This window comes from Tamandua tetradactyla, chromosome 6, assembly GCF_023851605.1.
Source record: "Tamandua tetradactyla isolate mTamTet1 chromosome 6, mTamTet1.pri, whole genome shotgun sequence".
Taxonomy (NCBI): domain Eukaryota; kingdom Metazoa; phylum Chordata; class Mammalia; order Pilosa; family Myrmecophagidae; genus Tamandua; species Tamandua tetradactyla.
In genome coordinates, this window is record NC_135332.1 from 65,452,823 (window position 1) to 65,468,230 (window position 15,408).

The 15,408-nt window shown below is 40.1% G+C and overlaps 1 protein-coding gene across 7 annotated transcripts in view; it reads left to right on the plus strand.

The window, feature by feature from the left end:
• The window catches only part of DNAH9 (dynein axonemal heavy chain 9), a 372,566-nt gene that overhangs the window by 43,017 nt on the left and 314,141 nt on the right, over positions 1-15,408 (plus strand). For 4 of the 7 annotated variants that reach the window (XM_077166001.1, XM_077166002.1, XM_077166003.1 and 1 more), the window contains 3 exons: positions 5,982-6,098; positions 9,464-9,614; positions 12,460-12,574. In XM_077166001.1, the coding sequence (XP_077022116.1) occupies positions 5,982-6,098; positions 9,464-9,614; positions 12,460-12,574 (383 nt within the window). The other 3 variants (XM_077166005.1, XM_077166006.1, XM_077166007.1) reach the window with 3 other exon arrangements.

The window sequence follows — 15,408 nt, forward strand, 5'->3', positions numbered from 1 at the left end:
TCTATTTCTGAAAAATAAGTTGTTGGGATTTTGATTGGTATTGCATTGAATCTGTAAATCAATTTAGGTAGGATTGACATCTTAACTATATTTAATCTTCCAATCCATGAACACGGTATGCCCTTCCATCTATTTAGGTCTTCTGTGATTTCTTTTAACAGTTTTTTGTAGTTTTCTTTGTATAGGTCTTTTGTCTCTTTAGTTAAATTTATTCCTAAGTATTTTATTCTTTTAGTTGCAATTGTAAATGGAATTCGTTTCTTGATTTCCCCCTCAGCTTGTTCGTTGCTAGTGTATAGAAACACTACAGATTTTTGAATGTTGATCTTGTAACCTGCTACTTTGCTGTACTCATTTATTAGCTCTAGTAGTTTTGCTGTGGATTTTTCCGGGTTTTCGACGTATAGTATCATATCATCTGCAAACAGTGATAACTTTACTTCTTCCTTTCCAATTTTGATGCCTTGTATTTCTTTTTCTTGTCTAATTGCTCTGGCTAGAACCTTCAACACGATGTTGAATGACAGTGGTGATAATGGATATCCTTGTCTTGTTCCTGATCTTAGGGGGAAAGTTTTCAATTTTTCCCCACTGAGGATGATATTAGCTGTGGGTTTTTCATATATTCCCTCTATCATTTTAAGGAGGTTCCCTTGTATTCCTATCCTTTGAAGTGTTTTCAACAGGAAAGGATGTTGAATCTTGTCAAATGCCTTCTCTGCATCAATTGAGATGATCATGTGATTTTTCTGCTTTGATTTGTTGATATGGTGTATTACATTAATTGATTTTCTTACGTTGAAACATGCTTGCATACCTGGGATGAATCCTACTTGGTCATGATGTATAATTCTTTTAATGTGTTGCTGGATTCGATTTGCTAGAATTTTGTTGAGAATTTTTGCATCTATATTCATTAGAGAGATTGGTCTGTAGTTTTCTTTTTTTGTAATATCTTTGCCTGGTTTTGGTATGAGGGTGATGTTGGCTTCATAGAATGAATTAGGTAGCTTTCCCTCCACTTCAATTTTTTTTAAGAGTTTGGGCAGGGTTGGTACTAATTCTTTCTGGAATGTTTGGTAGAATTCACATGTGAAGCCGTCTGGTCCTGGACTTTTCTTTTTGGGAAGCTTTTGAATAACTGATTCAATTTCTTTACTTGTGATTGGTTTGTTGAGGTCATCTATTTCTTCTTGAGTCAAAGTTGGTTGTTCATTCCTTTCTAGGAACTTGTCCATTCATCTACACTGTTGTATTTATTAGCATAAAGTTGTTCATAGTATCCTGTTATTACCTCCTTTATTTCTGTGAGGTCAGTGGTTATGTCTCCTCTTCCATTTCTGATCCTATTTATTTGCGTCCTCTCTCTTCTTCTTTTTGTCAATCTTGCTAAGGGCCCATCAATCTTGTTGATTTTCTCATAGAACCAACTTCTGGTCTTATTGATTTTCTCTATTGTTTTCATGTTCTCAATTTCATTTATTTCTGCTCTGATCTTTGTTATTTCTTTCCTTTTGCTTGCTTTGGGGTTAGTTTGCTATTCTTTCTCCAGTTCTTCCAAGTGGGCAGTTAATTCCCGAATTTTTGCCCTTTCTTCTTTTGTGATATAGCCATTTAGGGCAATAAATTTCCCTCTTAGCCCTGCCTTTGCTGCGTCCCATAAGTTTTGATATGTTGTGTTTTCATTTTCATTCGCCTCAAGATATTTACTAATTTCTCTTGTAATTTCTTCCTTGACCCACTGGTTGTTTAAGAGTGTGTTGTTGAGCCTCCACGTATTTGTGAATTTTCTGGCACTCTGCCTATTATTGATTTCCAGCTTCATTCCTTTATGATCTGAGAAAGTGTTGTGTATGATTTCAATCTTTTTAAATTTGTTGAGACTTGCTTTGTGACCCAGCATATGGTCTATCTTTGAGAATGATCCATGAGCACTTGAGAAAAAGGTATATCCTGCTGTTGTGGGGTGTAATATCCTATAAATGTCTGTTAAGTCTAGCTCATTTATTGTAATATTCAAATTCTCTGTTTCTTTATTGATCCTCTGTCTAGATGTTCTGTCCATTGAGGAGAGTGGTGAATTGAAGTCTCCAACTATTATGGTAGATGTGTCTATTTCCCTTTTCAGTATTTGTAGTGTATTCCTCATGTATTTTGGGGTATTCTGATTCGGTGCATAAATATTTATGATTGTTATGTCTTCTTGTTGAATTGTTCCTTTTATTAGTAGATAGTATCCTTCTTTTCTCTTTTAACTGTTTTATATTTGAAGTCTTATTTGTTGGATATTAGTATAGCTACTCCTGCTCTTTTCTGGTTGTTATTTGCATGAAATATCTTTTCCCAACCTTTCACTTTCAACCTCTGTTTATCTTTGGGTCTAAGATGTGTTTCCTGTAGACAGCATATAGAATGTTTTTTAATCCATTCTGCCATGTCTTTTGATTGGGGAATTCAGTCCATTAACATTTAGTGTTATTACTGTTTGGGTAATACTTTCCTCTACCATTTTGCCTTTTGTATTATATATATCATATCTAATTTTCCTTCTTTCTACATTCTTCTCCACACCTCTCTCTTCTGTCTTTTCGTATCTGACTCTAGTGCTCCCTTTAGTATTTCTTGCAGAGCTGGTCTCTTGGTCAGAAATTCTCTCAGTGACTTTTTGTCTGAAAATGTTTTAATTTCGCCCTCATTTTTGAAGGACAATTTTGCTGGGTATAGAATTCTTGGTTGGCAGTTTTTCTCTTTTAGTAATTTAAATATATCATCCCACTGTCTTCTTGCCTCCATGGTTTCTGCTGAGAAATCTACTCATAGTCTTATTTTATTGGGTGTCCCTTGTATGTGATGGATTTTTTTTCTCTTGCTTCTTTCAAGATCCTCTCTTTTTCTTTGACCTCTGACATTCTAACTAGTAAGTGTCTTGGAGAACACCTATTTGGATCTATTCCTTTTGGGGTGCGCTGCACTTCTTGGATCTGTAATTTTAGGTCTTTCATAAGAGTTGGGAAATTTTCAGTGATAATTTCTTCCATTAGTTTTTCTCCTCCTTTTCCCTTCTCTTCTCCTTCTGGAACACCCACAACATGTATATTTGTGTGCTTCATATTATCATTCAATTCCCTGAGCCCCTGCTCAAATTTTTCCACTCTTTTCCCTATAGTTTCTTTTTCTTTTTGGATTTCAGATATTCCATCCTCCAATTCACTAATTCTAACCTCTATCTCTTGAAATCTACCATTGTAGGTTTCCATTGTTTTTTTCATCTCTTCTACTGTATCTTTCATTACCATAAGTTCTGTGATTTGTTTTTTCACACTTTCCATTTCTTCTTTTTGTTCATCCCTTGCCTTCTTCATGTCGTCCCTCAATTTATTGATTTGGTTTTTGAAGAGGTTTTCCATTTCTGTTCATATATTCAGAATTAGTTGTCTCAGCTCCTGTATCTCATTTGAACTATTGGTTTGTTCCTTTGACTGGGCCATATCTTCAATTTTCCTGGTGTGATTTGTTATTTTTTGCTGGCATCTGGACATTTAATCAGATTTCCCTGAGTGTGAGACCCAGCAGGTTGAAAGACTGTCCTGTGAAGTCTCTGGGCTCTGTTTTTTTTATCCTGCCCAGTATGTGGTGCTTGTCTGTCTGCAGGTCCCACCAGCAAAACATGTTGTGGCTCCTTTATTAATGCCACTATTGGTGTTTGGTTGGACCCAGTCCCTGCCACTGTCGGAGACTCCCTCTTCTCCCTCTGGGCAGCCACCTATGGGGGAGGGGCACTGGCCGCTGGCTCCCACGGCTTGGGGAACTCGCTGATCCGAGACTCGCCGCCGGACCGGGTAGCCGCCTGTGGGGGAGGGGCGCTGGTCGCCGGCCACAGCAGCTTGGGGAACTCACTGATCCAAGACTCGTCGCCGGACCGGGAAGCTGCCTGTGGGGGAGAGGCACCAGTCACTGGCTGCCATGGCTTGGGGAACTCGCTGATCCAAGACTTGTAGCCGGTCCAGGAAACCGCCCGCGAGAGAGGGGTGCCAGCTGCCAGCCGCCGTGGCTTGGGGAACTTGCCTCTCCGAGACTCTCTGTCGGTTCGGGAAGGAGGGAGGGAGGGGCACCGGCCACCAGCCACCACAGCCCAGGGAAGCGCGCGCCTTCAGGGAGCTCACTGCAGCAGAGTCTCACAGCCGGTCCAGCCAGTCCAGACTGGGGTACACTGTGTGTCCAGTCCCTGCCGTGGTCCCGGGAGCTGTTCTGCACTGTTTCTGATCACCTAGTAGTTGCTCTGGAGGAGGAACTAAGATGCGCGTACCTTACTAAGCCGCCATCTTGGCCCTCTCCAGCCTAGATTCTTGAAGATGATTTCATAAAGATATAACATTTACAATGTGACTGTGTGATTGTGAAAAAAAAATCTTATGTCTGATGCTCCTTTTATCCAGGGTATGGACAGATGAGTAAAAAAAATGTGGATAAAAAATAAATAAGTAATAGGAGATACAAGGGGTAAAATAAATTGGGTAGCTTGAAATATGAGTCATCAGTGAGAGGGTGGGGTAAAGTGTGTGGTATGTATGAGTTTTTTGTTTTTTCTGTTTATTTCTTTTTCTGGAGAGATGCAAATGTTCTAAAAAATGATCATGATGATGAATACACAACTAGGTGATGATACTATGAACCATTGATTAACATCATGCATAGAATGTGTGTGTGTGTGAAGATTTCTCAATTTAAAAACGTTATGAAAGAGTGGACAAAGGGATGTTGGGCAGGGGCAATCATTGATAACTCTATGCTGCTGTGTCATATTTAGGATTAAAACTATTTACTTTGTTAAAAAAATAAATCACAGTAATAATAGTTATAATGGTAAATTATTTTTTAAAAGAAAAGGAGTAATGGGGGAAAGGAGAAAGGAATTAGGGCAGGAATTTGCTCTAAGCACCCTCAGATGTCTTGAAGAATCTTAGTTGGTCAGGCTTAGGGAGAAAATATCATTTCATAAAATTCTATTAGTGAAGAGTAGGGGAGACAAAGAAGGTGGACATAAAGGAGAATATTTGTCATGTGTTTGCTACATATAATAAAACAAAGCAAAACAAAATCCTCAACGAAGGGGGAAAATCTAGAAGGAAACATACCACAATGTTAATGTGGTTGAATTAGGAAGTAGAACCACATCATGTTTGCTGCTTTTTTTTATTTTGTGGTAAGAACATGCATTATAAACTATTGTAAACCAATAAAAACAAATAATAATTCTTACCAATAAGAAATCTGAGTTAATGATTCTTTGAAAATTATTGCATTCTAAGAAGAGGAACATAGTCAGGACTGTCAGATAAAGTACAATATTTGGGATTTATTTATACTAAAAATATACTAATTATTATTTGAAATTCAAATTTAATTGGATGTCCTGTACTTTCATTTGTTAAATTTGGCAGCCTTAGTTACAATGACTAGTTGCTGTTTTAACCAATTAAAATATATTTAGAAGGAATGGTATATATATTAGTTTAATTAGATTACTTTTCTCCTCATGGCTAGATTAGTTCAGTTTCACTGAAAAAATTAGGAGTTTTGACTTGGAAAAGGGAAGAAAGAAGGTGGTAATGCTGGAATAGCCCCATCACTGGGAATGTTGCTGCTGAAATGACTTTTGAAGTGTTATGAGCTTGCACTGTGGTCAAGGGAGAAAGGGCTTCAGGAATGGAAAGAGAGGACCACAGAAAGGCAGGTAAAAGAATGCCAACCTCACATTTGATTCACTTTGCCATTTTGCCTAACGTGCCCAGAAAATAAATGCTACAAAAATAGGTAACTGTCTACATAAATTTAGAACTAAGTCATGCCAAGGTGAATTTCAGAAAATTAAAGTAAATCCTTGGTATAACTAGATCAACTACAAAGGTCAGGAGAAAGGAGCAGAGTGGGATTGGCTTCCAGAAAATCTTTTTTTTTTCTTATGTGTGGTATCTCTCCAGGAATTTGAAAATGATGTTTCTGAATTTAACCTGCGAGTAGAAGATCTTGACCGAAGACTGGGTACCATCTTCATTCAAGCCTTTAATGATACATCTGGTTTGGAACATGCCTTTAAGGTTTGTACAGGTAGGGAGGGAGCAACCCCTGTGCACAATGTTCTTTCATCCTTGTCAGCAAAGGGGTAGGATTTCCAACTGTTTTGTTCCTGAAAATATTAATTATTCTTATTATCTGGTAAAAAAAGTTACCATGAGTGTACAAGGGCATGGAAGTATGCAGAACTGCGCTTCTCAGATGGATTGCTTACACTTTTCTGAAAGCATGACAACGTAGAGGTACCTTTAAAAAAGAGCTTCTTCTGGAATGCACTCTCTGGGTACTCTTTAAAAACAGGAAAGTCTCCTGTTGTCACCATCCTGAAACCATGACTCAGCAATTCAGTGGCTACACAACTCCTACTGTTAGGTTGCTTCAAGCTAATCATCCTACCTGATAATCAGTTATAGGATTCTAATAGAAGTAAGGCCTATGCTCTGGAAAAGAAGAAAAAGAAGGCCTGTGCTCTGACCTATCTTGCACTGATCAGATGATACAAGGAGTGTGAAGGAGAAGGGTTTGGGTGATAAGCAGATACGAGATAGGACAACACAGAGAGCTGCGTCTTGAGACATGAAGACTTATTGGAGCAAGATAATATTCTATAAACTATAAAGAGACTTATTCTGTAAAGCCTTAAAGATTGAAACTAGGACTACTGAATGGAAGTGCAGGGAGGCAGATTTTTCTCAGTAGGAGAAAGAGATTTCTGTCAGAGCTGTTTAAAGACAGAATGAAATGCCATGAGAAGTAGTAAGTTTCTAATCACTGAAAATGTCCAAACATAGACTGGATAACTGGTGGGAAAGTTGTAGGAGAGGATTAAACCTTGAACAGGTGAATCAATACAATTCTAGAATACTGGATAACCCAAATGTGCCAGGCTTCTTTAGTTATTGAGTGTATATATATATATATATATATATATAGTATTGATATATATATATATGTATTGATGTATATATATATATATAAGTTTTAACAAATACCTGATGTTCCCTAACTTGCATAGGAAGACCTTTGGGGCTTCTCTCCAAGTTAGTCTTGAACTAATTTCAAAGGCAAGGGCTTATATGTGTCAACCAAATGATCCTATGCCATCAAAGGTCATGGCTAATTCACAGGACAACTTGTACAGATGGAATTCCATTCATGCACTGAGGATTTCCAGCCCTACTCGTCCTATAAATCCCTCTTCACCATGGATTTCAAGGAGTCCCCGAAGGGATGCCTCAGAAGTACTCTCAAATTTCCCTCTCTTCAAAATCATTGTATGTCTCTACTATATATCTACAGTGTCCTTTGCAAATTTTATCTGTCCAGAAAGGTGCTTGAAAGAGTTTTACTGTTGCTCTTCTAATGGTCCCTGCCATGAATGCATCTATGAGTGTGCCAAGATTGTATCTTTCTGGATGACAAAAATTCCAGTCCTTGAAATTTCTGGACAAAGGAATGCAAGACCTTCCCAGCTTCGTAGCACATTTAGCCACCTGGTCCCTGAAGCAACACTGCTTAGACCAAGTCTCAAAGGGTCCTCTTAAAAGCAGATCCTTTATCTTCATGACCTGAGTCCTCTTTTTAATGGGTCTCCCAACCAGTCCATGGGCCTTGGTTGGAAAGCCATCCAGTCCCTTCTTCCTGCTTTGTTTCTCTCTTTTTGGTCATTTCACCAACAAGAAATCTAAGTTTTCTCTTTGTCCTTTAGCCAAAGCAGAAGCTCAGTGGATATGTTTGATATACCTAAGTGCTTTTGCAGGATTGAAGAGTAGGGGCCAGAGAGATCACGTTATCCAGACACCTGTCATTGCTGTCAGATCATCCACCCTTTCAGTGTTTTTCAGTGGACATGACCAGACAGGTACATCCAGGTCAAAGAATGTGAGTCTGAGGTGTCAGTCTGGTTATAGTGGCTCCTCAGCCCATACCCTGCCCTTTTGCCACAGGAGGTCTAAGCTATAACAGTTGTGAGGACCTGCTCCTTTATGCCTCCATTAAGGCAGAGCTATTTTTCACCATCTCCAGAGACCTAGGGGAATGTTCTGTGGAGGGAAGAATGGGCCCTCAAGCCTATTTGCTGAACTTTAACTCCATTAGAGAGGATTTAGAGTATCTTGGAAGCAATAAGGAGACACAGTCAAACTCTGACCTGGGAAACATCCTGAGCTGTGAGGTCATATGTGGCTCTTCTCTGCACTTAGCTGTTCCACATGTATGATCTGGAGACCCAGAACTTTCTGGACCTGTCTCAGAATCCAAGCTATGCTGTTGAGCTGCTGGAGCTTGCCTTCTCTCCCCTTACCTAGGTTTTGGATGAGGGTGAAAAGAAAAAAGTGGTGATAATGGTCCAAGGTGAAACATGGTAGTGAAAGGGCAAGTGTGAGGCCTTAGGCAGATGGGGGTCATCCCAGTTTCCAATTGTAAACTATGGGAATATAATTTTGGCATTGTACATATTGAAACCATTGACTTCAAGCAAAGGTCAACAAACTTTTTCTATAAAAGGCCAGATAATAGCTATCTTAGGCTTTGCGGGCCACATACACTCTCAGTCACATGTTCTTCTTTGCATTTTTTTTTTTTAAAAAAAAAGCTATTAAAATACATTTTTTAAAAACCATGCTCAAAATCCATAAGCCAGGCTTGGCTGGGTTTAATCCAGCCCTGACTAAAGCATGAGGTGAAGGTTGGAGGTTAGAATGCAGCACAAGTTTAAAAGTAGTGTATTGATATGTTCTAAATATAATGAGTCCTACATTGCCCCCATCTCAGTGTAGCATCAGAATCAAAGAAATGCAGTCCAACAAGCAAAAAGTAATTACAGGCATTAAAGCATTTTGCATCTTGATTCAGCTGCTCCAGGAAATGCCAAAAGGTTATAGAAGTTTTCATGCCCAGAAAAAAACATCTTTAAAAGCATTCTAACCATCACTGCTATTCTCGGGCAACAGCTCTCTGAAACTTTTTTCTTGCTCCCACCCATAAATATTAGTCCTCCAGTTCTCCCCACCACACCCAGCCTTCTTATCTTCTTTTATTCTTCTCCAATATAACACTCCTCTGTTTTAGCTCTTAGTGATATGGATCAACTTAATTCTCTGATAGCTTTCATTTTCTCTTTGCTTTATCCAGATTTTTACAACAACAACAAAAAACTACCTGACAGATGACCCAGCAGACAGGAATCTTTCCCTTTTAGAAGCAGAGGAGAGGAAGAGAGACTGATTATTCAAATACTAATAATTATTGTTCTAGTTCAACAATAGTGATTTTGACCCCTCTTACATTGGCAGGTATATGAAGGGAACATCAGAAAGCAGGTTTTATGTAACCTTCAAAAAGTGTAATCTATGGTATTCTTTCTCTTCTTTCTCTGCCTTCTCTGCAGCTGGTAGACATAGCGGGAAGCCTCCTCGAAAGACCACTAATAGCACAGGATGCCTCTGATAGATACCTTGTCCTCATTAGAATGTTCAACGAAGACCTGGATGCAGTGAGGTTCATCTATACTCAGCATGTCCAGGAGCAAGCAGAACTTGGTAGGTCTTGCTGCCAGGGAATTCATAGGGGTAGTTCTGTTACTAGAAAGAGTGCTGCTTACTCCTTTTGGCATCTGTTGGATCCAGGATATACCCAAGGGAAGCAAATACAACTATTTTGCTTGAAATTCCAGGCCATCTGAGGTGAGTGTAGAGTTCACTGATTTCCCAGTTATCTGTGACTGAGATTACGGCCTTGAAACATGTTAGAGTTGAATCATAAGATCAATGTTGCCACACTGATTCAGCTTAAACATACCTCAATGCCACAGTAGACCTGTCCACATCTGAAAAAAGTTTCTCATCCCTTCCAATACCATAGCAACCATGCATCTGATGGGAGAAACAGATGGAGACTGACAAAAGGACAGTCCCATGATGAGGTGTGCAGTTGCCATTTTTATCACAGTTCCTATATGCCCTGTCTTGTTTGTTTGAAAATCAAACACCCATTCAGTTCAGTTTTACAGACATTTTTTGTGTCCTTGCTAAATGCGAGGCACATTTGTAAATCCCATATTCAGGGACAGATCAGGGATAAAGGGACTGATGCCAAAAGGTGGTCCTTCAAGGAACACATCAGGTAAATAGATATAAGCACAGGTAAGAATTACACATAGTGGAATGTTCGATTTATAAAAAACTGAAATAAAACAAGATGAATTGGGGATGCAAGGATAGTTCAGTGGTAGAATTCTGGCCTGCCATGCAGGAGACCCGGGATAGATTCCCAGTCCATGCACTTCCTGAAAAAACAAACAAAGCAAGCAAATAAAAAAAGAAACAAACAAAAATTCAACAAATGGTGCTGCAATAATGGGATACTCACATGGAAAAATAATGAAATGTGACCCCATCATACAGCATACAAAACAACAGCAACAAAAACAAGATGAATTGTGGCTGGGAAATTCCAGGAAGGGTTTGTGGAGAAAGTGATCTTCAGCTGGATTCTAAAAGGTGGGAGAATTGACAGCCAGAGAGAAGAGGCAAAGGTCTCTAAAGCAGAGGTACAAGAAGATGTAGATGATGACCAGTCAGACCTGCCTATAAGCAAGCAAGGGGTATAGAAGGAGCTCAGGTTTGCATGAAGATTGGGATCAGGTTGTGATGTACTCGGAATGCCTTCCTAAGGAATTCAGAATTCATTCTTCAGGCAATGTGAAATTATCAAAGGTTTTTAAACAGTAGAGTAACCAGCCACTATATTTATAAAGAGGTTTCATAATATATGATTAATAATTGCCTCCACTTAGGAAATCATACCCTGAAAATCTGTTAGTGCCTGTTTTAAGGGGTCCCAACAACATGACTTCTTACAGGTAAATCTGGAGTTTAAAAATGCAAATGCTTTCAGAGGCTGTATTAGTTTTCTGTTGCTGTGTAACAAATTATCTCAAATTTCGTGGCTTAAAACAACATCGACTTATCAGTTCACAGTTCTGTAGGTCAGTCCAGCATGGCATGGCTGGGTTCTCTGCTCAGGGTGTCATAAGGCTGACATCAAATTATTGGTCAGTCTGTTCTTGTCTAGAGACTCTGGGGGAAAATCTATTTTCATGCTCACTCTTGCAGGCAGAATTCAGATCCTTGTGATTGTAGGACTGAGGCTCCTGTTTCCTTGTTGGTTTTCAGCTGGGAAGCTGCACTCAGCTTCTAGAAACTGCTCATATTCCTTACAATCTGGCCCCCCTCCATCTTCCAGGGAGCAACAGTGCACTGTATTCTTCTAATGCTTCAAATCTTTGACATTCTCTTCTGCAACCAGCCAAGAAAACTCTGCTTTTAAAGGGCTCACGCCCATGATCGTCTCCCTTTTGGCATAAAATGTAACATAATCACAGGAATGATATCTCATCATATTTGCAGGTTGCACCCACACTTAGAGGGGATTATACAAGGGTGAGAATTATTGGGGTCATCTGAGAATTTTGTCTACCACAGAGGCCAAGCAGGAAATGAAAATAATGGGCCTAGGTGAGCATAAGGCAACAGGCAGTGGTGAGATCCGTGGTATATTAAAGGAAGTAACCACTTGTTCCACTCCAGCCAATTCTTGTTATCTGGAGAATAATAAGATTCTCTCTTGTTTCTGGAGAAATGGTGGCTGATTGTTGCCAGATCTTCCAATTTTACTAGAGAGGCTTGAAACTGATATATTTTTAAATGGAATCTCACAATTGTTAAATCTTGCTAACTAATTATAAACAAACAAACAAACCCACTTTATGGACTAAAGAAAGAATATCCAGGCTTTGCTAACTCTAGTCAAGTGTTTGTTAATCCACATGCCCTGTCTCATTCATAATCCTAATGAATTATTACAGAATTTGCATTTTTGAAGTTAACTTAAACTGGAAGTTAAGCAGGGAAGATACCATTCCCACTTTATAGATGAAAAAACTGAGGTCAGGAGAAATTAAGATGTCTGTTGAAGACAGTGTTACTCAATCCCGACTGTACAGATATTAGAAATATCTAGGGAGTTCTGAAAAAATACTGATGACCAGGCACCACCCAGAACAATTGTCAAAATTGCTCCAGTGGAACTCAGCATCAGTATTTTTAAGTATGCCCAGGTGATGCTAGTGTGCAGCCAGGCTGAAAGTCACTGGTGTGAGGTCATAGAGCTAGTAAGCAACAGAGCTGGGCTGGTAATGTTCTTCCCAGGATAGCTCTTCCTTATTCTTTAGCGGAATATGAGGAGCACTCAGAAACTCTTGACCCCAGCCTGATTTTACTACAAGAAGGTAAATGATACAAAAAGTGGAATAACTGGTTAGAGGTGTTTGTGGGGCAGAGTGGGACCAAGACTTTGCTTGCATCTGACTGCATGTATCCCCAGGGTTCTCCCAGGTGCACAAAAACATGCCTGCTGTGGCTGGGGGTCTTCGCTGGGCACAGGAGCTGAGGCAGCGTATCAAGGGTCCCTTCAGCAACTTCAGAAATATCACACATCTGTGAGTATCTTATTCCTGTAAGGCTGGTTTGGTTTGAACTTCTGTTCCTGCTACAAATTTTGAGTTTTGTAGTATGCAATTCACTTGCCTAAGGCATTAAAATCATCTGAATTTCTTTCCATTTTCAGTAGTCAACCAGATACCTATTGGCCAAGCAGTGGCAATGAGTGGATCCCTTGATGTTAAGTGGGGCAGTCATGCATGGATGACAGACTGACTCCCTTTGCTCTTTGAGATTCATTTCTGGAGGAAAATTACTGAGTGTCTGGAAGCTCTGTGGAGTTACTCCACACTTCTTCCTCTGACTTATTGTTTCTTTGCTACTGAGGCTGTTGAGAAATTATAACAACCACTGTTTCCTAATGGGTGGGGTAAGGACTTTGGAATAACCTGGGGTGCTCATTGAAGATGCAGATTCCTAGGCTTCATCCCTCACTGAATCTCAGTCGCTGGATGGGGAGGGGTTGTGAATTTCTTCTTCAGCGAGCTCGCCTGTGATTCTCGGGTATGAACCTGGTTTGGAAACCATTGCCCTACCTTGCAGCAGAGTCTAGAAGCTGTGAGAGTTAGAGGCATCTCAGCTGTTAGAAGGGAGTGAGAAGAGTTTTGTGCAATAGTATATTTAGGATGCTGCCTTTGGATGGGGAATCTTTTCCTCACTCCTATTTCTGAAAGATAATCTCATTGAAAGCACAGGGCTTTGGCAAACACAGCAGACACAAAGGAATTAGAGTCTGATCCTGAGAATCACAGGGTTTTTAGAGCTCGGTAAGACCTTAGAGAATCTCTGGCCTGCATGACAAGACTGAACACTTTCAGAGGCCAGGAAGATGCCATGATCCAGTGACGAAGATAATATAAGACAGCAGGGATGAGATCTAAAGGGAACTGCCCTCATCATCTCCACTCTGTTCCAGGGATGTCAAGCAGCAAAGAAGATTCAATAGGACCAACCTCCTGACCATTGAGATAAGCTGAAAATCAGATTTTTTACAGGAAATGCACAGTTTTAAAATTAGCAAATATTCAATTTTGTTTTGAAACTGCAATGATCAAGCAGAACATGCCTGTGGGTCAAATCTACCCCGTGGACTTGTTGACTTTCTGTTTGCAGCATCTGCTTTGTCTTAGTGCTTTATTTTGCAGATGAAGAAAGTGAGCCCCCCAAAAGTGAGTAGACTTGCATGAGGTCCTAGAGACAGCCAAGGAAAGGATGGGAATGGCTGGCTAGGTCTCAGGGCTCCTAGCCCAAAATTCTTCCCAGGATTCCCCCAGCTTTGGGACCTGAGGCCAGGGGAGAAGTCAGCCCTTATGATTCCCGAAAATGTCTCCCAAGGCAGAAGGGGATAGATGTGTGAATGGAGTGGAAGGGGTGATAGGGCTGCTTCTAGGAATGTGGGCTATGGCACTGTCCCTAGGTTCAGTCCCTGAAAGCAAACTCTGAGATTTGTCCAAAAGAAGTTTATCAGGATGCTTTTGAGAATAGCAGCCATGAAGGAGTGAGGGAAGCAGAACTGAGCAGTGGGAGAAGTTGAGCTATGGTTAGTTGCAACCGAGTCCTCAGCCAATCCTACAGGGAACACTGGCTCTTCAGAATCGCTGTGAATTGAGAGAAAAGGTCATGGGGTACAAAGGTGTACCCCAATATGACCTAGTCTTTGGATGTGGGCTTTCTTGGGAAAGAGGTGTGACCTTAGTGGTGGTGGCTCTCTTTGGCTGAGGGCCATTCCCAAAGAGGTCTACAACTGTGCTTCAGCAGGAAACACTCTTTGCCCTGGGAGAACAATCCCCCGAGAGGGGATATAAATAGCACACTAACACATCTGCTATAGTGCCCTTCCATAGCCCACAATTTGATTTATTTTAAAAATTGAACTCAAATTTGTGTTAAGCTCTATGATATACATTTATTGGTTATAAAAATATTCTACAGTCCTCAACATGACATGAAATGGAAATTATAGGGAATTCCAGTGTACTTAGTTCTGTGACTTCTCAAACATTTCTCTGCAACTGTCCACATGCACCAGCATAAGAAGCCTGTCTCTTGGCTAACTTCATTCTTTTGTAGATGTTAAACTGAATTACAAGGGTTATGAGACTTATGGAAATCGCTCTGCTTTTGAGAGAAGAGCTAGGTGTGAGCCCACCTTCATGGTCTGAAGCTTGCCACTTCTCTTTGCTGCCTTGCAGAGGTATCTGCTCATTTGGCAATAAAGGGAACTAAGCAACTAGAAAACCCAGCAGCAAATCCAGTGCCCTCTCTCCAGGCTAAGGGCTTATACTGAAAGCTCAAGGGATCTAGTGAAGAAACCCTGTGTTGATTTAAAGAGCAAATGGATTTTAAAGAATCTTTGTCAGTAAGCAACCTCATTTTGCTAGCAGAACAAACAGGAGACCCTCTACACAATGTGAAGGTTTCTGAAAATTAAAAATACTTCACTTATTTTCCTGGGACCTGGACTGAATGCTGGATTTAGTGCTGTAGTGAGTGTCAAAACCAGGAAAACAATGTGAGTAAAGTGCCTCCAGCCAAGCTTTGTTCCCACTGCCCTATGGTCTTTAGCATTGCTGCGGAAGCCTTCATGCACGTGTGTGTACACAGGCATCTGTGTATGTGCATGTGTGGGGAGTGAGGAGTAGGAGGGCATATAATAGAAATATGCTAATGAATGGCCGAGCTTCTGATCTAATACCTTAGATGGATTTTTAGAGAAAGTGTATCATCTCTCTTCTTTTGGTGATTTTTTTTCTTAAATATAGAAAAGTACCATCCTAGAACGTTTCTTTAATATCTGAATTTCCATTGTATCCAGTTTTGAGGGACCTCATTT